This window comes from Physella acuta, unplaced genomic scaffold (assembly GCF_028476545.2).
Source record: "Physella acuta isolate Inbredline_101_S28 unplaced genomic scaffold, ASM2847654v3 ptg001460l, whole genome shotgun sequence".
NCBI lineage: Eukaryota > Metazoa > Mollusca > Gastropoda > Physidae > Physella > Physella acuta.
This window is the reverse complement of record NW_026732975.1, coordinates 157,501-182,188: the sequence shown is the minus strand read 5'-3', so window position 1 is coordinate 182,188 and position 24,688 is coordinate 157,501. Positions and strand designations below refer to the sequence as shown.

General features: G+C 33.0%; 2 protein-coding genes across 3 annotated transcripts in view; one reads left to right on the top strand and one right to left on the bottom strand.

The window, feature by feature from the left end:
• Positions 1–3,204, top strand: part of LOC131928074 (structural maintenance of chromosomes flexible hinge domain-containing protein 1) — a 39,833-nt gene extending 36,629 nt beyond the window's left edge. The window contains exons 48-51 of the mRNA XM_059283984.1: positions 986–1,056; positions 1,509–1,680; positions 2,281–2,439; positions 2,942–3,204. Coding sequence (XP_059139967.1) covers positions 986–1,056; positions 1,509–1,680; positions 2,281–2,439; positions 2,942–3,204 — 665 coding nt within the window. The remainder of the gene's footprint in view (positions 1–985; positions 1,057–1,508; positions 1,681–2,280; positions 2,440–2,941) is intronic.
• A 4,079-nt stretch (positions 3,205–7,283) lies between these two features.
• Positions 7,284–22,910, bottom strand: LOC131928077 (mitochondrial folate transporter/carrier-like). 2 transcript variants are annotated; one of them, XM_059283987.1, is made up of 8 exons: positions 22,524–22,910; positions 14,376–14,538; positions 14,039–14,127; positions 13,496–13,647; positions 13,008–13,121; positions 12,458–12,603; positions 11,565–11,722; positions 9,342–9,908 (listed from the first exon to the last, which is right to left on the bottom strand). In XM_059283987.1, the coding sequence occupies exons 1-7, from the start codon at positions 22,714–22,716 to the stop codon at positions 11,572–11,574; spliced, it is 1,008 nt and encodes a 335-aa protein (XP_059139970.1). In that variant the 5' UTR covers positions 22,717–22,910; the 3' UTR covers positions 9,342–9,908; positions 11,565–11,571. The 2 variants fall into 2 exon arrangements, with proteins under 2 accessions (XP_059139971.1, XP_059139970.1); XM_059283988.1 differs by lacking the exons at positions 9,342–9,908; positions 11,565–11,722 and adding an exon at positions 7,284–7,509.
• Between the last annotated feature and the right edge of the window lie 1,778 nt (positions 22,911–24,688).

Sequence of the window (24,688 nt, the reverse complement as noted above, 5' to 3'; positions counted from 1 at the left end):
ACACCTAATGTTTTCTGGTCCTCACTGTTTGATGTTCACTTTCTACAAGATTTTTTGTTACTATCAAATGTACAATGTAACCGTGACCCCTAATGTTTTCTGGTCCTCACTGTTTGATGTTCACTTTCTACAAGATTTTTTGTTACTATCAAATGTACAATGTAACCGTGACACCTAATGTTTTCTGGTCCTCACTGTTTGATGTTCACTTGCTACAAGATTTTTTGTTACTATTAAATGTACAATGTAACCGTAACACCTAATGTTTTCTGGTCCTCACTGTTTGATGTTCACTTTCTACAAGATTTTTTGTTACTATCAAATGTACAATGTAACCGTGACCCCTAATGTTTTCTGGTCCTCACTGTTTGATGTTCACTTTCTACAAGATTTTTTGTTACTATTAAATGTACAATGTAACCGTGACACCTAATGTTTTCTGGTCCCACTTTCTACAACATGTTTTATTACTATTAAATGTACAATGTAACCGTGACACCTAATGCTTTCTGGTCCCACTTTCTACAAGATTTTTTGTTACTATCAAATGTACAATGTAACCGTGACACCTAATGTTTTCTGGTCCTCACTGTTTGATGTTCACTTGCTACAAGATTTTTTGTTACTATTAAATGTACAATGTAACCGTAACACCTAATGTTTTCTGGTCCTCACTGTTTGATGTTCACTTTCTACAAGATTTTTTGTTACTATCAAATGTACAATGTAACCGTGACCCCTAATGTTTTCTGGTCCTCACTGTTTGATGTTCACTTTCTACAAGATTTTTTGTTACTATTAAATGTACAATGTAACCGTGACACCTAATGTTTTCTGGTCCCACTTTCTACAACATGTTTTATTACTATTAAATGTACAATGTAACCGTGACACCTAATGCTTTCTGGTCCCACTTGCTACAAGATGTTTTGTTACTATCAAATGTACAATGTAACCGTGACACCTAATGTTTTCTGGTCCTCAGTGTTTGGCATGCTGCTGGGTGATACCCTCATCCTGGACAACCTTGACCACGCCAACTTGTACAGACAAGAAGTAAGTGACTTGTGGGCAACAGGTGTTATTGACCTGTAGCACACATGTTGCAGTTAGCTGTAATGATATAGGTGTTATTTACCTGTATGATATAGGTGTTATTTACCTGTATGATATAGGTGTTATTTACCTGTATGATATAGGTGTTATTTACCTGTATGATATAAGTGTTATTTACCTGTATGATATAAGTGTTATTTACCTGTATGATATAAGTGTTTTTACCTGTATGATATAGGTGTTATTTACCTGTATGATATAAGTGTTTTTTACCTGTATGATATAGGTGTTATTTACCTGTATGATATAAGTGTTACTGACCTGTAAACTACACGTGTAAGTGGGCTGTTAGTTAAAAACAAATGGTTATTTTTTAACCAATTTCTAACAATTTAAAATACATGCCCTGTATTAAGGTAATTCCTAACCAAATTTTATTTATATTTGCATAGATAATAAAATACACACACTGTCCCACCATCTTAACCATCAGTGGAGACCGTATCCGCAGCAATGGTAAATTTGGGGGTGCCATGAACAAAGCCCCACCCATGGACAAGTTAAAAGGCAGTGTGTTTGGTCAGCCTCTGCCCATAGCTTATCATGCTCTCTGTACACAAATTGGTAAGGAAGTTTTCTGGAATTTTTTTTTAATAGGTGTTGTGAATTCTTTTATTTTTTAATCATCATCATCTTTTCCCGTTCGAACTCAAGACACAGGGCAGATGAAGTAGAGTATATCTGCTTCAATTACCTTGGCAAAAAAGGAGATAGTTCTGTCAGCACTATGCTCACCGGCTTTAGTTTCCCTAATATTAGTCAGGTACCCATCAGAGCTGGGTGGACTCTATGGCGTACTATGGACTTCAATATCCAAACTTTAGGTTTTCTGGTAGGCAGATGTGATCTCTACATTTTGACCATGCCATTCCCCTCTTATTTTATAGTGATTTGAAAAGTAAATAATATTTGTTGCTGACAGTGCAAAACTCAAAAATAAACAACAAAAATAATGAAAATATTTTCAGTGCTTTCTTTCATTGATTGCACCGGAATGTTGTTTAAATATGTTTTTTTTTGGGGTTTTTTTTAAATGCAGATTCATAATAAAATGTATATAAAACAAGAAGTTATTTTCAAGTGACCTAATGTAGCTACAACTTAAGTTTAGACATAGTTCTTCCTCTGCAAATAAACTAAAGCATGAGAAATGTTTTGTTCTAGAAACTCTCGAGAAATACAAAAATGCCCTGCTGACCAGCATTCAGTCACAAGATGAACTCCAGGAGCAGATCAACCTGCAGAAAGTTCCAGAAACAATGGAGAAGTACCGAGAGTGTAAGGAGGCGGAGACTAGGCTCAAGGAGGTGGAAAGGAAGTTGGGTGAGTGGCACCTCAGACCTCAATCATTGGATGAAGTACTCTATTGTCTTCACCTTGTGATCTCAAGACATCTGATTTAACACTGCTACTAACATCAATTATATGGCTGTTTATCAGCTATGCTTATAAACATACATTATCTCTTTAAAGAATCTTGTCAAATCTGTTTCCTTTTAATTATTATAATTTATTGTGTTTTGCCCCTTGGTTCACTCAACACTAAAAAGATATTATGAATGATAATACGCATTTATAAATTTAAAGCTCTACTAATCAACCATTTCTAGCATGCGATATTTTAAGCAATATAGTGTACCTTTGAAAATGATTATTTTTTTAAATAGAAATTGAGATATTTAATGCCTATGTAATTTTTTTTCTGAAGGACTTAAGTCATTTTTGTATTGATTAGGTATAGAAATTATTGAAATATATAATCATTATAATTCCAATGTATTCATTTCTTTAATAAAGTACAAAATTATTTTTTTTTATTATTAAGGTATGGGAAGTCCAACCAAGGGAGGTAAGCAACCTGCCAGATCCCAGGCTGAGACAGAGCCAGCTCTGAAGAAACCAAAGCTAGAGCCAGGCACATCAACCAGTCGGCTCCCCATGGCCACATCATCACCCAGGTCCAGAAATGGACCCTCACCAACCATTCCAGATCCCTCCACCACCCCCTCCAGAACCAGCTCACGGATTGCTTCTATGACAACTGTGGTCTCTGAAGACGGCAGGAAAAGGCTGAAAAAATCTGTGTAAATAAACTCTGGACATAAGTAGCATTTAACGGACTATTAGTTCCAACCCACTGCCAAACTTGACAATTCTGTATTTCAGCTTTGTACATTAACATTAATGTTGACATGTAAAAATATATTTTGCTTGCTACTTCCCCTATAAAAAAATTGTCTATACATTGTCAAGGATTTGTTATAATGCATTGTCAATGATTTAATATATAACACTTGTTTTAAAATAAATGTTGCTTTACTGGGCCAATGAGGAAATATGATCTAATTTAAGTGTTTTTGTACATTTCTGCTTTGGATGGCAGTGCTAGATGCTAGGAATGTTTTTTCTAGTCAGTGTGTAGTATCCAAAGTGTTGTGCAACCCAAGTTATTGGATAGTCAATACAGCATGATTTGTGTGATAGAGATTGCATTAGAGTTTGTTTTTTTGTATTAAAATATTTGAGTAACCTGTTGGATACATGTTTTTTACTTCATGCTCTGTAAAGTTTAAACTATTTCCATTGAGAATTACATGAAGCATTTTATAGTTTGTAGAAGGAAATGTTCTCTTTGTAAAAAAATTGTTTTGTCATTACTTTGCTAATTTTTAACTTGTACAGTACCAGATATATTTTCATATAACTTTTAAGTCCACTAGAAGAATTTGGAAGGCAGAAAATGTTTGCGGTTATATGTAAAACCACAAACAATCTCACTAAATAACAGCTTAATGTAACCCTAAATTATTTTTATGTAAACGTTGGGCTGTTGAAAGTCTTACATTGATTTATCATGCAGTAACATTTTGAACATCAATGTAAGGATCTGCGAGATTCCAAAAATAGTTATGTGGGATGCTCCACCACCTATTAAATCATGTAGTACTTAAAGCTGATGTCGGTTGTTATTTTTTAAAGAGTTAACCCTAGTTTCAGTGGTAAAGACTGTTAAAAATCAAATAGTTCCTTAGTAATTATTGTTTTACTATTAACTCGTCCTATTGTGTTTTTGAGAAACTTGGACAATTTTTTTTTAAATCTCAACCATAAATATGTGCACTTATAAATAATTAGAAATGGTTAAATTAAATTATTTAAAAAAATCAATCCCCCGTCCCCGCCCATATAATAAGTTATGGTGCAAAGGGATACATTTTAATATGGCTGGTCACCTTATCTCCCTTAAGGATGATGTAAAACCTCTAGATGCTATGATCATAAAAAGCTGAGCATGTGGAAATATTGAGCCATTTTTTCCTGACTAAACAGGCAGCAGTTTATTCTATTGTATTTTAAATGATTGTATTATAATTTTCATCCAACCCTTTTGCTATATTCATGTTCAAATAAATAAGTTAATTTCTAAATCGAGTGATTCTTTGAGATTTTTATTTTATTTTAATACAAAATGAACAGTTTAAAAAACTGGTTAATGATGGACAAAATGAAACTACTTCAACTTATAAAAATATTTTACATCATCCATAAATTAATTACTAACACAGAAAAGTTGCAAGTTTATCAAATAATCATCTGACACCTTGACTTGCAACAGCACATTTTTCAATAATAATACTGTAATTGAATTTCTCATTATAAACAGAACAGACAGTTGTTTTTTTTCAAAACATTTTTTTAGCTAAAATTTGTATAGATACAGTACCTAGGTCCTAGAACTATATTCAAAATTTTTATAAATAACAAAGAAATAAACTTTGGGCAAGGTTACATCTTAAAATAAAACAGTAACACATGTATTAGTATTATGACAAATTCTGGTTAATCATTATAGAAAACATACAGAACTGTTTAAAGAAGTTCTAGTTGTTTTAAGTAGGCCTACATATCTTTTTATTAGTCAAAAGAACAAACTAAAAAAAAATTCTATGATTAACTTTCTGTTCAATACAGCTACAAACAAGCATACATTTTTTTCATGCAATATCAGACAATGCACATTCTTGTGCATTCGCTTTACTTTTTTTGTAACAAATTTAATATTTTTAAAACTAACATTTTTATTATTTCAGCACCATACATTTTTTAAAATTTCTTTAACATTTGTACTAAGCATTTGTGCAATATTGGAGGATGATCAGTTCAAATACTAAACCAAAACCCATATAAAGGGACAACAAGGAAATACTAACATACAAGATATCAGCTTGACTCGTTACTATTTCAAACACCAGAATATTTGAAAACTTCAAGAAAACAAAACAAAACATGTCTCAGATAAAGTCTTCAGATTTTAACACAGAAAGGCTGTTATTATAATGGAATTAATCTGAAGATAATCTTTGTTAATATGTCATTTGTTTGATTTATTTCTTGAATCAGAGTTAGGTTTTATTTCTGAAAGAATTATTTAAAATTTTATGATGCATGTATTTTGAGTGAAGTCACTAAACCCAAAAAAAAATCTGAATTGAAATAAACTGGCTAACTTAAGGGGATATGCTGTTTTTTTCTATTTTTTACACTTTAAGATCTAAAGCCTTTTGAATACTTTTATCATATTTGGCATATACAAGTAAGTATTAAACAGGAAAAAAAAAGGTCGAAAACAATTTTGGTTGTCATGGAAACCCAAAAAACCTCCGCCATTTTGAATTTTTCGGTACTTTTAAAAATACTAAGGCTTTTTTATTTATGCACATATAGCAATAACATTTAAACTGCTTATATTTCAGTATATATTAAAACTTTTGTCACGACAACTTTTTGAAATAATTACTAGTAAGAATTTTACAAGGTCTAAAAAATCGTACCCTTTTTAGTATTCAAAAGTTTCAAAATGTGCATATTAATTACCAAATACTTTTTTTCTATGAAAGCAATCACAATTCCCTCGTGACAAAAGTTGTATTTTCGCATGAAGAACATTTACTGAAAATATGGTTGGCATTGTTTAATAAATAAAAAAGTAGTAGGCTTTTTAGTGTTAAAAACCTGCGAACTGAGAAAAACAGCCTAAAGTAACGAAAACTAGGTCAGGAAAGTACCATATCTGTGTAAACTGCAAAGCCGATTGTAAGCTTTGGGTGTTTCCAAGATGTAGGAAATTAAGTTTATTAAATACACGAGAAATCCTGCTTTCCAATGATGTCAAATACAATATAATGGCGGATATAAAACTTTTCATAGAGAGCTTGTAAGATTGGGAAAAATTGATTATTTTTTAATTAACAGGGTCATAAAAATCGTAATTCAAACACCTAAAATATTTTTTTCTCTTTAAAGTTATTATTTTCTTTATACAAAAATGGACAAAGTATCCAAAAGTGCAAGAAACCCATCATGACGAAAAACAAGAAATTTTGTGATTTTTTTTCCGCGCATATCCCCTTAAGAAACAATTACAAAATCTAGAATAACAAAAAAAAAATTAAAAAAATAAATGAATGTAAAATTAAATTTAACTGAAACCAGCTAAATTTGCATAATTTTAATTTATTCTAAACATTATATATTATCTATATATATAATTCTCTTCTGGGAGCCGATAGAAAACAAGCTGCAAGCGCCTTACAGTCCCCTCTCTTTCTCTCTATCGCTACCACCCCCACCCCCCCCCACCCCCTCACCCCCTCACATAGTCTGGTGAGCTGTGGTTCACGCTGTTTACATTTTACAATCATAGAGACGGGTTTGGTGACGGCTATTAGGGGCAGATAATTTAGTTTGAAACGATTTTAAACTTAGAGGAGGTAACTCAGAGGAGGCTGCTTTCACGTGGGGGGAGGGGGGGAATGGGGGATGGGGGGGGGGGGGGGGGGGGAAGGGGGGGGGGGGGGGGGTTAGTGTTTTTAAGCAAATATTTTCAGTGGCAGCATTGGTACTGTCGAATTCACAAATTATAAATTACTGAAAAGTAGAAAAAAAACAACTAAATAGCGGCGTATGATACGCAGCAGGTCGGCTCGTATACTATAAGAGGCACAGAAATTTTTAAATTACAAATAACTTATATGTGGATTATACTTTTCTAACGAAATTTCTAATTTTATCACTCGGTTCTTTTTCACATCACAGAATATCACAAATTTCTTCAAAAGTTTTTAGCTTGCATTTGACCATCCCATGTGTGCACAAACGATCCATTTGTCCACTTTAACAGCATGAACATTACACTACTTGAACAGTAATCCACTACAAACACTCTTCACAGCAATTTTAATAGTTCTGAATTGGCTTCTGAGTTAGCTTTTTTTATCTGGGCCAAGGAAGGTGATGATGGATTCATAGACAAAGAATGTTAGAGCACATGCAGGAGTGACTCTCAAGAGATTTGGCAGAAGTCCTTTGTAGTATCCATACAAACCTTCAAATCTGCAAGAGTAAAATGGGAGATAATTACTGTCTTAAACTTTTAAGAGTAGGAGATATGTGTTTTAGTTTAAGAGTTAAAATCTAGTAATCTTACAAGACCATAGCAAAAGATACAATTAAAATATTTATCTACAGGCATATCAACAGTTATAACTCACAACCCATGGTCATTTTCTGCTATTTTCAGAGCACTATGCCAGAACTATTTGTAAGACAAAAGAAAATTTGATTTCTTTAGCATTCTTTTTTTAATACTTATAAAAATTAGACAAAAACAACAACAAAGCAATAAATAAATTTTAGTTTATTTTTTAAACAAAAATCTATATAATCAAAGGAAACAACAGTCCGGGTTAGTTAAACCTAATTACCCTAAAGTAGCAAACTATTTCTACATACACTTTTTCAATAAAATACATATTTATATTCAAATATGATTTTGCATTATGCATGATTGTCAATGAGCGTTGGGAAGATTCAGCTTCAAATTTAACAGCAATCATACACCTGTAGGTAGTGCTGATATTGGTGAGTCTACAAGTCACTGATTGAAACAATCTTGTGGAGACCAAGGTCACTTTGACATATGTCACTTTGACAGGTGTAAATAAATACAAGGGGTAGATGGTGACACTGAGGACAACCACCATAGGCTATAGATATAGATAAGAGCTGAAATATTGACTGGGCCCCTAGGATCCAATATGAGTACAGCTCCGCCATTGGCTAAAGAAAGAGATCAGCTCTTACTGCATTATGTTAAGTAGGTAGAATTAAATTTCATACTTTCAAATACGGCTAACATCCTACAATTCAATTAAAAAGTGAAGAAAAAATTCTGAAAGATCAATTGCACATACAAGAAAAAATACTTTATTTCTGTTTTATCTTTTCGAAAAATTAAAAAAAAAACATTTAAGAAAATCTTACAGAAAAATGTGATGAGAACAATAGACAATGAATTACAAAAAAAAAAATACAATAAAGAAAACATGTTATACACAATGAGAAACATGTAACATTTTGAGTACAAAAAAAAATAAAAACATGAATCCAATTTTGACTGAGATACAAAACTGCTGTACCAGTTGAAAGAAAAGATGCATATCATGGATTTCAACAACTACAAATGGTGCAATATCTCATGAAAGACTGCTTATAAAAGTATTTGTTCACAACAATTCTAACGCAGCAAAGTTATCAAAACTATCCTTAACAAATACATTCAACCAAAAATAATTTCTTTTAACTATTTACACAACTATCTTCTATTTACATATTTCATAAAGTTTATCGATTGCCTATAAAAATAAATTAATAGCATGAGTGCAATATTAAGTTACACACAGTTTTTAAAACTGCTAATACTAAAGTATGATGGTCTCTAAAATATGACCTCATATAAAACCATACGAGTATGTTATAAATCTTACACTGAGACCAGTGACAAAAAATGTGGAGATAAAAATGATAATGCTGCTAAAAAGTGTAGAGAGAGAGTGGAGAATGTGATATGTCAGACACTTCATGGTATTTAAATTACAATGGAACATGTTTATAAATAAACCATTTCATTTTAAGTCATTTTCTGCCATTTGAAAAAAAACAACAGAAAAGATAGAATCTCATGGTAAAATAATTCTCACCTTATTAAATCTTATTTTGAAAATAGTCTTTATAAATATGACTGGAATGTATACATTTGTGACAATAGCACAAGAAAAACATTTGTTCTGTAAACAACATTGTAGTTGCCTAATAATACTATTTTTTGTCCCAGTGATAGAGACACAATCCTCAAGAAAACACTAGGACAACACACTGTCTTGATTCAGTGTTCACTAGTACAACCCACATCTTAGCAAATTCAGATAAAAACTGAAAGTGATTATGGCATTATACTGGCCATGTATCTGTTAGAACAATCATGATAAACATGAAAACAAGAAAACTAAAAGCATCATTACTAAATAGTGTGATGACTACTTACCGCACAAATGAAAAACACCAATCACTCTTCAAATTAAAACAAGTAAAAATTAAAATCTCATTTAAAAGAATTTGCACCAAATGTTTTTTTGATGTTCACTCAAAATTGTTAAAAAAAAAGTCACAAAATATTTTATTTACATGTCTCTGTTCAAATAAATAAAATTGCATTGAAATTTGTTTACATTAAAAAAAATTTCATAAACCACTAACATGTAGTTACCAAAATGAAATAACTACCACAAAGACAAGAATTCCAGTGTATCTACCCAGATACCTGCCACTCTTTGTACAAGAGCAAAACATACAATGAAAGGTATTTAAAAAATCTTGGGAAAAGCTATTAGTCCATCTAGAAGATTCCATTCAAGCTGCTTTCTTGTTCCAGTAATTAGGGTTTCAGTAAAAAGCTGTGCAATAAAACAAAATAAATGTAAAAAAAATAAGTTTCATCCGAGGTAACATTTAAAAACAAGCCCCACTTAGTTCACTAACCATACATTAAAGATACTTTATAATATTGGACTGGACTTAAACTTGTTAGAAAATGTTTTTTTTTAAATAATTAGTCTTTTTACTTCATAATTTTAAATTGTTTCTTTACTCAACAAAGACTAAGATGATGTATAACACAATAATTTTTCTTAAATGAAGCAACTTATTGCAAAAAATTAGCTAGTCATTCATGGCTTAATTTTTTTCAAGAAGAAAAACTTATATATAACTATATAATTATAGTTGCTAGAATATAATTATAGTTGCTACTGGAGTTGCTTTGTACAAATTGTATGTCCATGATATCTGATGTATTAGACTAGACTACATTACATGTAGTTTTATTTCACTTATAAATGTATTTGTAGTGCAAACAGTTATTAACATTAAAATCTTGTTGGTACACATCTCTAGACAATGAAATATAGCAGGTAAAGAAAAAATTAACTAAAAAACAAAATAAGGGATGAACTTAAGCAGTAGAGCCCATAACTGCTAACTGAAAGTCTCACTCTTGGCTACAGGGCTATAGTAAATACAACTTCTTGAGTCCACACATCTTTGATGGGTACTTGACTCAGGTCAAGTAAAGGCAGCTGGAAATAGTTGACCACACAACCTTACATTGAGGAAGGTCATAAATTCAGGTGAACTCTACTCCATCTGTTCTATGAGCCATCAGGTCTGAAAGTGCACTTACTACAACTTTTGACATAAAGAAATATTCATTGTTAAAAAAATGTTGACAAGAAATTCTATGTACCAACAAGATTCTATTGTCACTACACCAACTCTTAGTTTTATCTTAGACATCTAACCAACATCAGACCCAAACTACGATATATATTTTTTGTGGCTACTCAAAGTTAAAAAAAATAAACAGAATCAAAGTAGCATCTTTCCAAGGCTAATAATACCAGTGATGTATTGTATGTCATTAATGTATTGAGTGCAACTGACACAATCTAAACAAAGAATCCCCACATTGAACTCACACTACTATTGCAGTGAACTTCCCTACAATATTTATGCAAAAGAATTTTATTTCAATAGTATATTCTTTATTTTAGGTCAAATAAACAGTACAGTTAAGTAGTGAACCATTAATCTAAGTAATATTTTTCTTCAACTATAAGTAAGAAGTAATGTTAAGTTCTCTTTTAAACCTAGAGCTAACAAGGCAAGTGACGTAGAGTTCACCAGTTGTTTTAAGAGTAAAATTTAATTTGTAAAATATATAAATCAAGACTTCAACCTACTTTACATATTTTATAGTACAGTTTAGTTGTGAACCATTAATCTAAGTAATATTTTTCTTCAACTATAAGTAAGAAGTAATGTTAAGTTCTCTTTTAAACCTAGAGCTAACAAGGCAAGTGACGTAGAGTTCACCAGTTGTTTTAAGAGTAAAATTTAATTTGTAAAATATATAAATCAAGACTTCAACCTACTTTACATATATGCTGTGTTTAGAGTACGAATGTAAAAATTTAAAAATCAATGTTTAATTCTACTTCAACATTTTAGAGTTCTAGAGAATAGTTCCGATATAGAAGAAAACACAAACTTACCCAGAATTCAGTTGTCCTCAGCACTGGCCATGTCCTCCTCCAGCTCCGCGTGGAGGTTGAGCACAGCCTCGTAGATCCCAAACACAATCATGATGTTGGGAACGATGTGGATCATGTATGCGTTCAGGCCCTTGAACAGCCCACGGAAAGACTCGCGCCTGCGGGAAAGGTTTACTCAGTGGCTCTCGGGGTAATAAGGCCATTCTTATACTTCACCCCATCCCATAATAGTGTTTGGTTTTTTGGGTGTCTCATGCAAACATTTACAGCCTGACACAAGGGTTTCTAAGTCTAACCAACATTTAGTAAATGTTATGCTTCCTTTTTAAAAACAGTTAAATAAATAAAATAACTAAATTAATATTTAAAAGCATTATAGTATCACATGTGAGGAGTACACTTTTAAATGGTCCTAGCCATCTTTTAAAATATTAATTATGACTTGCATGATTATATGAATTTAGTTGCTTTAAAAAATTAATTTTGACTTAAATAATTAAGGGAATTTAGTTGCCTGTCCTTAAGGTAGATTTTCTATGTGTATGTTTAAAATGCAAAATACAATTATTAAAATGATACTAGCTGTTGCACTCTAAGTTATATCCGTGAATACTTTGTATCTCCTTCCTAACCAGTGTATACTTTTGTGTACATGACATTTGACCAAATTTTATTCTTAGTAAAAATATGAATAGTATATTGTTTTGAAATATATGCATTCCTGCTCACCTTTATTATATTGCATTTTTAAAATAACTTTTTACCACTTAAATGGAGTTTAAGCTACTGGGGCCCTAGTTGAGGTAGTGTCAGAAGATAATATGGAAAGTTCCCTTTATTAAGTGTCCCCCTCATATGGCATACTGTGCTCTATCAGACTACAGCAGACTTACACCCAGATCTGTTTCACCACATCCCAGACTCCACTGTACTGCCTGTGCTGGTCCTGCAACCTTGACCTTACAACCTGATACGGGTATGTTGTGGCAGCTGCCACCATCTTGGACAAGGCTGCAAAGGTCAAGTACTCTGCTGATGTCTAGGGAATGAACAAAACAAGATAAAAGTTGGCAGAAAAATAAAAAGAAACAAACATGGATGAAGTTTGTATATTATAAAACATTAGAATGGCCCAGTGGAAAAAATGAGTTTGAAGTTTTTTTTTTAATGAAGTATAAATATCTAGTATTTTTCAACAGTTTTATTTAAATTAAATCACTTGGGTACTTTTCCCAAAAAACCCAGGGGTTCTTTAGGTAATGCTAACAAATATGCATTTTTGAAAAATTGTAACAAGTACATTTTCCACTGAGCTCTTCAATTGTTAGATCTAAAGATAACATAAGCTGAAAAGTAAAAAAAAAAAATTACAAGGATAAGATACATTAATGTGAGCACACATGACAAGTGTTACAACCAATTCAAATTGAAAGCACTGATTACCAGTCTGGTGTCCAATGGCTGGTTTCTGTGTTTGTTATACAAGGTTTTCATTTCTTCGTAAGTCATAAACTGCAAGGCACCATGGGAGATGCCGAATACCCCTGGCACATAACCCTGGGTTACAAATTATAAAAAGAAAAGTTTTAAAACCAAACAAAAATAATTGTTTAATCATTACATTTATAAAATATGCTTTTAGAACAGATTTGTCCTAAAAGATTTATTTGCGATGCTTTGTTACATTTAATTAAGACCATGTTTTTATCATGAACAAAATTTTTTATGCATCTATGTTAAGGACTCCATGTTTTCATTTTCAAAACGTTTCATTAAATAAAATTGATAAAGTCCTGTTTAAAATGTTTTCATGGTAAAGTCTGACAAACATTTATAAACATACAATGTTGATTAACACCTCAGGCATTCAATAACCCATGCAACCGATACATAGATATCAACAAAAAATAATAAGTGACAAAAATGCGTACCCTGTAGAGCCCACGAACACCTTCATATTTGTAAACATTGGCTAAAGTCTCCCACATGCCAACAAAATGTACATTCCCTGGGGTGCCGTACTGTAGGCACATGCGAGTCTTGGAGACCCAGATTGGATTTGTTAAGCTTAGAGTTGCCAACCCTGAAAGCAAAAAATTTCATTGAGCCTGATATATAATCAGTAACGCCAGTGAAGAAAGCGGTAATAAAATAAAGCAAATTAAAACAATGAGAAATATTTTTTAAAATCTTAACATCAACACAACCCAAATTTGGAACAATTGAGGTAGACCAATAAGACAGCAAAACTCCTACTGATAACTTTTAATTGTATTTCCTACTTGATACTCAGCAGTTGTTTCTGCTTTCTTTTGAAACTGGTTTTAAAAATTTGCATTCAGCGAGAATTCTTTTTCAAATTGGATTTTTTAAAATCAAGTTTTAATAGATAACTAACATTAAGTAACATTAATTGTTTCGTTCAGCTCCATCTGGCAGTTATGTATTTGTAAGTCCATTATTAATGCACTGACCTGCAAAGCTAGCAATCCACATATGATTCCCTGGACCAAGGTTTTTAGTTGTATCCCCATCCTGCATCCAGGTTTTGGTTGTGTTGTAACTAAAAATAAACATTATCCCCAAATGTCAACACAATTTACATAACACAAAATATGCTATTACACCACACCTGTCATGTAGCAAGAAAAATATATACAACATTTCTCTGCTTACTAATAAACTGATAAATAATGAGTGCTGTATTTTTAAGGCAACGACAGCTTATAAACTACTATTTAAAAAAGCATATTTTGATGGAAACAAAATTACACTATGTCTTTAAATTAATTAAAAAATCAGACTGCTCACAAAAAGAAATAAAGTCCCCATGACAACCCTGCTCCTGTAACATTTGGCGTGACTCCTCTGTACAACCCCTTCCAGCCATCAGACTGGACTATAGCACGGAAAGCATGAATAACACCCGTGTACTGTGGTCTTTTGATTCCTGTCTGGCCTGGTCCTTCATCAACTATAAGGATGGCAAAAGAAAGTTTTATACAAATGTTAGGATATTTTAATTTACCGTTTTTTAAAATAACATTAATCTGAAGAGTAAAAGAAACTTGTTTTTAAGAAAACCATTTACAAAAACAATTTTAAAATTGATTTATTTAGTGATACATTGATGGTCATGTACTTCAGTTATAAACAGTAATAGCATATTCGAGAACAGAACCCTCTTATTTCAGATTTAAAACTCAGCTGTGTGTTGATTTAAATGAGGTACCTTCGCACACACAAAAACTGTGTTTCTTAATTAAAAACTTTTAAATAAATAGCTATTTTTTAATATACGATGGACTGTACCTATTTTTGTATAGTCTCAATTTTTTCAATAGCTGAGAAATTTGCTAATTCCAAGCATCATCATATGCTAAAGCACAATTTCTTTAGTCAGCTAGTGAGATGTATGACCACGTATTTAGTTAAGTAATTCCTTATGTAGCCCCTTTAACAATGAAATCATGTCTAAAAATATGGCCTATATGGCTTGTTTGATCTGTACTAATGGGAGCTAATTTTGTAATGTGTCACACCACTGTCCAATAATGCCACAACAATGGAATCTTCTTAACAAAGGAGTGTCAGATTATGCCCCAGTTGTTAACTTATATTTGATCGTGTCAATGCTAACCCATCTGTAACCCAAGTCCTACCACAGCTTAAAACCCCAATGTCTGATAAATCTGATATTACAATATTCAAAAATACAACTGCCAGTCTACTTATAAATGACAGATAGCTAATGTCTGAGACAAAGTATCTAAAAACAAATATGCCTATGATTTTTACATGCATAAGATACATTTCTATATCTTAGAATGTCTAACATAATTTTTAATCAAATTCTTTCTTAATGTAATGTAAGACTAATTTATTTTGTTGTACTGTAGGCCTATATCCATTATAAATTCACAAAACACCTAATTTAAGGCCCAACCTGACTTAGGGCCTGAAATAATTGAAATTCAAATAAATTGATTTCATAATTAACTTATTTCAAGGCTGTCACAAATCACGAAAAAGTGACTGCAAATGTGGCGTACCAGTCAATATTGTATGGCTTACTGGAAGCTTCATGTTTATTATGGTTTCTTGTGTTGTTTCATCGAATTGGTTTTTTAAAATTGCTTTTAAAAAGTTTAGGCCTAAACCTATTTTGAATAAGGCCCATCATGATTCATTGTTCACTAGAATCTAGATCTTTGCAATATTTTTTTTAAATAATGCAAAGAGCCCATCGTTTTTATGTCATTCCTTACCAAGATTTATATATTGGGTGTGGGGAAATTGCGAGACGCGAAAAGCGAAATGGCGAGGCGGGAAAATGCGAGAAGGTAATGCGAGACATACCTGCGGAATTAAGGGTAAATAGCGAGACACTTTTTGCGAAAAAAAGTTTTCTTTTTTTTCCATCTTTATTTATTTAAATTATTTTTTTTTGTTTTAAAATAAACAAGCATTTAGCCATACCCTTTAACACGAGTGCTGTATGTTGTTATTTTTTATCTAGATACTAAGAAGATAGATAGATCTATATCTACAGGGATGTGACCAGATCAGGAAAAAAAATTAGGAAATTTTCTTCGGATAATAACTCAATATGTTTTATCTACTTTTTATCGCGGTTAAGCAGCTTCATACCGCAGTTAAGCAGCTTCATACTGTTACTGTACTAATTAATTGTTTAATGAAGTTAATATTTTTAATACAAGAAGTTTATGTTACTCTAAAATATTTAACATTGAAAGTCTTGTCTAATTGCAATTTAATGTTTACCTTATTAACAACTTTTTAAAAATTACAATGGAAAAAAAGTAGCAATTAAGTTTTATTTTACCATTAAGCTAATTTAAACTGTACTAATCTAGTGTACATTCTAGATGTACTCCTGTTTTCTATTTTAAATAGGGGGCCTAATGCCTTATATTCTTTTAAAGATTGGATTGGTAAAAATATGTATCTTCAACTGTAAAGAGCCTAGATTAAGATTAGTTATAATTTGAAAGTTTTAGGTTCATGTGATGAAAAAATGAAATGGACCAGCTAAAATTAGAAAGGGTCTGACGTGTGAACCAAAGTTAATCATTTTGATAGCCAAGCCATATCGATATTTGTTTTTTTGGAATAAATGTAAATTGTTAGGGGTCATCCACGTTTTTTTGACGATATTTACCTCCCCTCTCTCCTACAAAAGCCAGACTCCCCCCCCCTATAATGACGTCACATCTCAGTCATCAAATGCTCCACCCCCCTCGAAATTAATTTGATTTTTTTTTTTAAAACATCGATTTTTTTCTAAAATATTGTCGGAGGTCGACCAACAAAGGGTATTTTATTCAATCTCTATTACAATGCTTTACAACAGTTTTTTAATAGCGGCTAAAATGCAGTTGTTTCTAACGTTACTTTTTTAAAATACAAAAATATGACGTTACACTATCTTACGAGTGTGACGTTATTTATGGAAGACCTCTGAACATATTTTTTCTTCCACAAACAAGACACGGTCGTAGTCACGTTGAGTTTAGTTTTTTTTTTTATCTGTAGGCCTACGGAGCATACGTATTGCAGGAACAGCCATTTGAAATTGACTGTGACGTCATTTTTTTTCCACAAGCAGTACCGAACACGTACTTGGGGTCAAGGTGAGGTCACAAGAGCCACCGTTGCGACGGGGTGGGGCGGGTTAGTCTAGTCATTTTGCAAGGATTTCAATATAAATATGAGATTGCGAAATAAAATAGAATCAGAGAGAAACTCTAGATTTAGACGGGTTAAAATACCGATAGGTAAATTAGGCTATATCGATAGCTAGATAACCAGGCTTAAGAGATGTCAGTTTCATTTGAATAACTGCATTATTTTAGATTACCTTTTCCCCGTGTTTTTGATAAATAGTAAACTGAATATAGCGGAAAATTTGGACTAAAAAAAGTGTGCTTTGAAAAATTCGAAAGTCCGCCGAAATTCCGAATCTTAATCTACATTTCATCTTGATCTAGCACTTTCAGACCTAGCGCAATCGACCAATCGAAAAGAAATGCGCATATTCGAGTGTCCGTTTGACCTAAGTATAGTACAGTAGTTGTCAATTTAAATTTAAATACGAACAAGTGGAATGAGCATGTTGGCCCTTTCCGTAGAAGACATTTCCGTTTTTTTTTCCTAATTTTTTTAAAATTTCGTAAAAAATCGACAAAAATTGAAAGTCGGCGGAAAAAATTCGGCGAAAATTAAATCAGCGGAGGAAAATCGCAACTGAAACGGAAAAATCGGATTTCCGCTAAAATTCGGAAAAGTCACATCCCTGATATCTAGATCTATCTATTTAAAAATCCTAACATCGTTGCTGCGCTACTGTCATCGCCCGCTCTTGTTAGCGAGAGGAAAATCCATTCTCAGTCGGCATTAATTTGAAAATCTAGCCCGCTCATGATTATACAAACGTCAGAGGTGTCATTGTGAATTGGTATAATCTTGTCAGCAGGAGAGATATTTTGCAACATCTATTTATGGATTTTTGTACTTGCAAAAAGTGTAAAAGTATAAACAATTCTAAAAAGTGCAATTTATTTTTTATTAAGTAATTTTAATTACAAACAAAATCTTCTGAAACAGTCCTCAAACACACCTCGTGACACCATCTTTTACACATAGTACACCCAACCCAGTTCATTAGACTCCCATTTATACATTTTTCTTTTGCTTCTTCTTCCAATCCACATTCACAACATTTCACATTCTCATCACAGTTGACCTCCTCGTTCATCCCACTAACAACACTGGCACCCATGTTCTCATCATCTGCAGATGATCTGAATAAGGTCCGCTATCGACAAAACTACCATTTAATAGCTAAAAGGGGTAATCTATAAATGATGTCCCGCTTTTTTGACGATTCCCCCCCCCCCCCGCCCTCACCTCCGTCACACATCATCACAAAAATCCAGACCCCTCTCCCCCCACTAAAATGACACCTCAGCCGACAACCCCTCTCAAAATTGCAGTTGAGTTTTTTTAAAACATCGATATTTTCCCAAAATCTTGTCTAATTTCGGTCAAAATAGAGTATTTTAATCAATTCCTATTACAATGTATTAAAACAGTTTTCTAAAACGCGAAAAAAACGTCTAAAATTCTTTTTCTAACATTGCTTTTTTATAGTGTGACTTCACATCTAACCCCCCCTCCTCCCCCTCATCACACATCGTCATAAAATTACAGACCCCCCCCCTTACGAGTGTGACGTCATTTATGGAAGACCCCAAATAACACCACCACCAAAACCAAAAAATTCAGATAAGTTCAACTTGGTTTTAAAAATATTTGAAGTAGGCCAATAGCTTACGATATAGCACGAGCAACTGATAATATCGGTGACGTCACTTTATTTTTTCCCCAAACAGTAAGTAAGAGAAAAAAAACTGGGAGCATTGAGAGTTCATAAAAGCTTAGGAATAAGCAACACATAAGGGAGGGTTAATCTAGTCCTCACCTTCACATAGGGCAGTAATCGCATACTTAATTTGATGTTATTTTTTTTGACTTATTTATGGAAATAATAAATAATAAATTATATATATATATTATATATATATATATATATATATATATATATATATATATATATATATATATATATATATATATATATATATATATATATATATTTACAATTAATTAATAAATAATAATATAACATTTATGGGAAAATTCGGAAAAGTCACAACCGTGATATAAAATCTAATATAGATTAGTGTAAAGGAACATTGGAAGAGAAAACACACAGTAAGTAGTTCTTCCCTCCAGAATAGTTGTATCCAAATGATGTAGGCATTTCCTTGTGCTTAGATTTATACGGTAAAAAAAGCTAGAAAAAAATCGTAGGCGGCGGCTATAATACAAAATTTCTATGCAACAATAGAAAATATGTTTGCGGCGGCAGCGGATCCGGGCACGGCGATCTTCAAAGACGGTAAATCAGGCGGCCTCGGCGTTCCACACAAAAGACAGAAGTTGATTTATCGTCGGCGGTATTTCCGTCGGTTTCGAACAAGGTGGTATTCTAAGTCGACACAAAAGTTGACAAATCATCAGTATGTCTAGCGACGGAAAAATCGGATGTTTTAACAATGTAAACGAAACGTCTTTGAAGTCTGAACCAAATACCACTGAAAATAGGGTGCGGTAAATTTTTCGCAGAAATCTTCGCATTTCAACACCACCCAGCGTAAGTATCGGCTTGTGGTAAAATGCGAAACAAAAAGTCACGTGACCGACCGTTTTCGCGCCCTTCTCGCATTTTCCCGCCTCGCCATTACGCTTTTCGCGTCTCGCAATTTCCCCACACCCTTATATATTATATAAAATAGGCCTACATAACAGAGGGGAAAATGTGTTAAAAAATTAAAAATAGATTTTTAACCATGTACCAAGGATTCTTCTCTAGATCTAAATCCGTTGAGTTAGGTTTAATGTTTATTGTAATGTGTGTAAAATTAATGCTTTCAAGTTTCAAATAAGCATAGTCTGGTTAAAAATAGCAGCGGTATTTTATAGTTATTTGATTCGAAAGATAAGAATTATATAGAGCTACTTTCACTAAGGCGCCGCTTGCGAGACGAACCAAGAAATTAGGCCAAAAGTAGATCCGACAATTCTTAAATAACAGACTTAAATTAAATAGAAACGGATAGACTCTAGTTCCGATTCTTAAACTAACGATGGCTTCGTAATCAGTTTTATCCCTCTACCCATTAGTGAAAGCGAAACTGGTCGCCATTTTTGGTTAGTGCATGAGCCGTGAGCTGGCTTCAAAACAACAAACCCAGAAGCTGAGAATCGAACGGCCTACCCTAAACTTTCAAATTTAGAACTTGATTTTAGGTTGAATTTTGGATTTTTAAAAATAAAATATTCTGTTATTTCAAATACACCATTAAGTTCCTTACCCCTTAAGAGAACATTTGACACCACATTTAAATATCTAGCTTACTCGGTTGACGAGAAAAGAGAGAATTTGAAAATTAATCAAAATTGAAAATGAATGACAAAACAGCGTTCTTGGCATAACATGACGTCGTCGACTTGTGTACACGAGCTTTTAATTCCCGCCATGGTAATTGCGTCAGCTTAGGTAATTTACTCACCGGAAAATAACAAAAAGCAACTGGTTGATAATAAAACTAGATCTAGTTATTTTATTATTTTTTAAATTCTACTCTACATGTTATTCATACCATTTTAATAATTTTATGAAGTAATGAACACCTGCATAAATCAAATGACCATAATAAATATTTTTATTTCAAATTCTAATTTTAAATAATAAATAATAAATATGCTTAAAATAATAAGATAGTATCAGTTATGATCGTTTATAAATACAAATACATGTTACACTCAATTCACATTATATTGAGTCAACAGTGTGGCAGCTGAGGTTCATACATGGTATATTTTTTTTTTACATTACAATTTTTTTTCATCTTGAAAACATGACGTATGTGATTTTTTTTTTAAAATCTCCAAACATCGTCACTCGCGTGATTGCTTGCTTACGTTTACTATCCTGTGGATGAAAAATCCCACCACGGTCGCGGGTCACCGTGAGTTCAGCAGGCCTATAGTACACATCATAGCATGAACACGCGTACACGAGATGGTCGGTGTCTTCACTTCTCTCTCTTCCCCCCCCCCCCCCCCCCTCCCTCTAGCCAATTGAAAAACAGACCTACTTCCCTACTTCTGGTCATTTTTTTTAAAGTTCGGTAATTTTTTTTTTAAGTTCACATATCAGGCATGCAAGACAGCCAGCCAGTGGCGTAGCGAGGTCGGGTGTCACCCGGTGCGGCACTTAATGGTGTCAGCCCCCCCCCCCAAAGGCGTAGCGACTCTTCCCGGGGACAAACTTTCAAATTTTCGATTTGCACCCCCCCCCCCTCAAACTTTCGATTTGCACCCACCCCCTCAAACTTTCGATTTGCACCCCCCCCCCCCTGCAGCCAGCTGTATTAAAAAATATTTTTTAAACTAGATCTACGTCTAGCTTAAAAAAATAAATAAACGCTTAAAATGCCCGTAAACAGATTATTTAGCGCCAAAAAAAAAAAGGCCGCTGAACGAGCATTTTTTTAAATACGCAGCAATGAAAAGGGCTAACGGCCGATCAATTAAGTCTAAAAAACGCCCGTAATTAGGCCTAGCTCTGAAAAAGGCCACTGAACGAGCATCACTAATTATATAAACGAATAGGCCACGCAGCGTTGACGAGGTTAACCACCGGTCACGAATTAAATTCAATGCAGCTACTGTCGGCCCACAGTGAAGAAAAAATCAATATACTAATAAAATTACTAATACAAAAATAATTTCCATAATTTTACTTTTTCTGCACACGCTACAATTGAATTATAATTAAAATACTAGACTTAACAGTTCATTCCGCAAAAAACAAAAACGAGTTGTTTCTGTGAGGTAACTAGCGTAACAATGACGTCACGATAGTAAACAAAGCGGACAGAAATGTCTGCATGGGTACCTCATATGGAAATTCGATATAAAATAGGCGAATCAACATAACTGTAATTACTCATTATAAATATCTCAATTATATATTACTACTTCTGTGCCGGGGGGTTTCGACCGAGTGCTGGGCCGTTTAAAGCGACAGTTCAGTTTTTCCCAAGAGTACTCGACAAGAATAGCATGTATTAATTAAAACCACATATCTGGCTATTTTTTCGGCCATTTTCAGGCATGGCGTCCATTTATATAGCATGTCTCATTAAAATAATGATGAGAATTAGCGAGATTAGCAGTTTTTTCATTTGTCGTGTATAGGACCCCTAAAATAAACGTAAAAACCGTCAGAAAACGACGCGTGACGTTTCAGGGTCAGAGGTCAATCCAGCCATCTAAGCAATGAGAAAATCTACTTGATTTTCCTACCTTGGAATCGAACTTTAATCAAATCAAGTGGATGTAAAACAATAGAGGATACCAATCCTCCAGTAACACCTGCAACTAAATGTTCAAATCGTATATGAGATCGTAGACTGAATCCATTTTTGGATGTGGACACACTTGTTGCGTCAGAAGCTGATCCTCGTTCAAGTGCTGATTTATTCTTTGATTCCATCATTATTTAATTAGAATATATCAGCTCATAGCTAAATACTCAATATTTTAAAGCTAAAATTATTAAGGCCTAATCATTATCCACAGCTTTAAGCTACGTTTAAAAAAAATTATGTTGATGCTTAAGTTGCTAAAGTTTTGGTGACCGCGTTCACAGAATTGCACGAGTGGTACGATGACGCCATGTTTTGTAAATAACACGGATGTTGATTTGTCGGAAGTAGATGTAAATTTTGGATCACTTAAACTATTAAACGGTGACGAAAGAAAAAGTGCATATGAAAACGTTTTTGTATAGGCCTAAGCGTATCGGGCTGTTTATGGCAGAGGTGTAGCGACCCATTACGATGCCAAGGGCGTACTTTAAACTTTGCGCCCCCTCCCATTTATATTTAGTAATTCATGTAGACGAAAAAAGCCCCCCCCCCCTTAAATTAATGGATATGACCGAGTTGACGAGAATCCTTCCATCATTATAGGTAGGAAAAGTGGTTCCAAAAGTGGTTCCACTTTGTGTTGCCAGAAAGCATATTTTTGAACCAAAATTGAATATTTTATAACATTTGTGAAATAAGTAAAAATCACTTCCGGTTTTTACTAAGGCTAGAATTTTAAACACAAAATTACTAATAATATAATAGTAATTTACCAAACATTTTTATTTTAATTTGTATTAGTATAGTCAGGGTGTTGTGGTGAAAGGGGATGTTATATTATTTAACATAAATAAACTACTAGGCTATATTCCATTGTAATAATAAGTAAAGCGTAATTAATATCATTTTAATATAGGCCTAATAAATCTAGATCGACCTCTGACTATGGGGGTCGTCTATTAACGATGTCACAACGATGCCAGACCTCCCCCTTCCCCAAAGAAGTAAACCTAAGCCAACATTCCCCCCCCCCCTAGTTTGTTTTTAAAGCAGCGATTTTCATAAAATATTTAGACCTATGGGCTTTTCCAGCATTCAATGTAGGCCTATTGATGAATTATTTACAACAATTTATAAAACAACTTTTAATAATGCAAATAAAGGCTTAAATTCAGTTTCTTAACATGAGTGTTTGTTGAACATGGAAAAGTGTCACCTTACTTTCTGAACCCCCTCCCCTTTGACACAAAGGTCCAAATCTCCACCACCACCTCAAAGTCGTTTATAGACGACCACCTCAGCATTTTATATTTATTTATAGGATATTCATTAATTAGTCATACAAACCCAATTACATTTGTTGCTGTGATGGTATCTCTGTCATTACAATTATTAAATAGTTTATCTTAACTCAACATTTCCCCATACCTCATTTGCTAGAGCTGCCTATCCTTATAGAAAACATCTTTTCCTCAAATATCTGGAATGCATCTGATCAGCTACAGTCTTTTTCTTTTGTAATGTATAAACAATTACAAAATGTTTATAAACTTGCACAGCCAATAACAACACATTACCAGGAAACAAGCAGTTATTATAGTTTGCTGTATTTGTGGTTTATGGTTAGTTATCAGCCATATTTCTATAAGCTTGGTCTACATTTATATGCTGGTATGGCTAGAATTGACAAAAACCCATATTCTTGATTCTTCCCTTATCATGTTTTACAGCTATGATAGATATAGTAGTTTTATTTTTAACATTGTAGAAAATTTAAGTAATAGTTACAAAATACTAAAGTTGAAGCTTAAACCATAACATAAGATATTTTAATAATTGTTCGTTTTGAACGAGATATAATACAAAGTAGAAAATTCTAAATAAAAAATTAAAGTATAATTGTTTGCAGACATTGCCCTTTTATTATTATTTGTATTATTATAAGCAAGCTGTCTTATGGGAAATTTTCATTCCTTATTTTCTTCTTGTAATACAATGGGTTTCATATCAGCATGTTGTTTGGACTAGGAATAATATTAACAAATGATAGATTATATTTTGATATAAACTTATATGTAAATAATATTCAAATGAAAGACT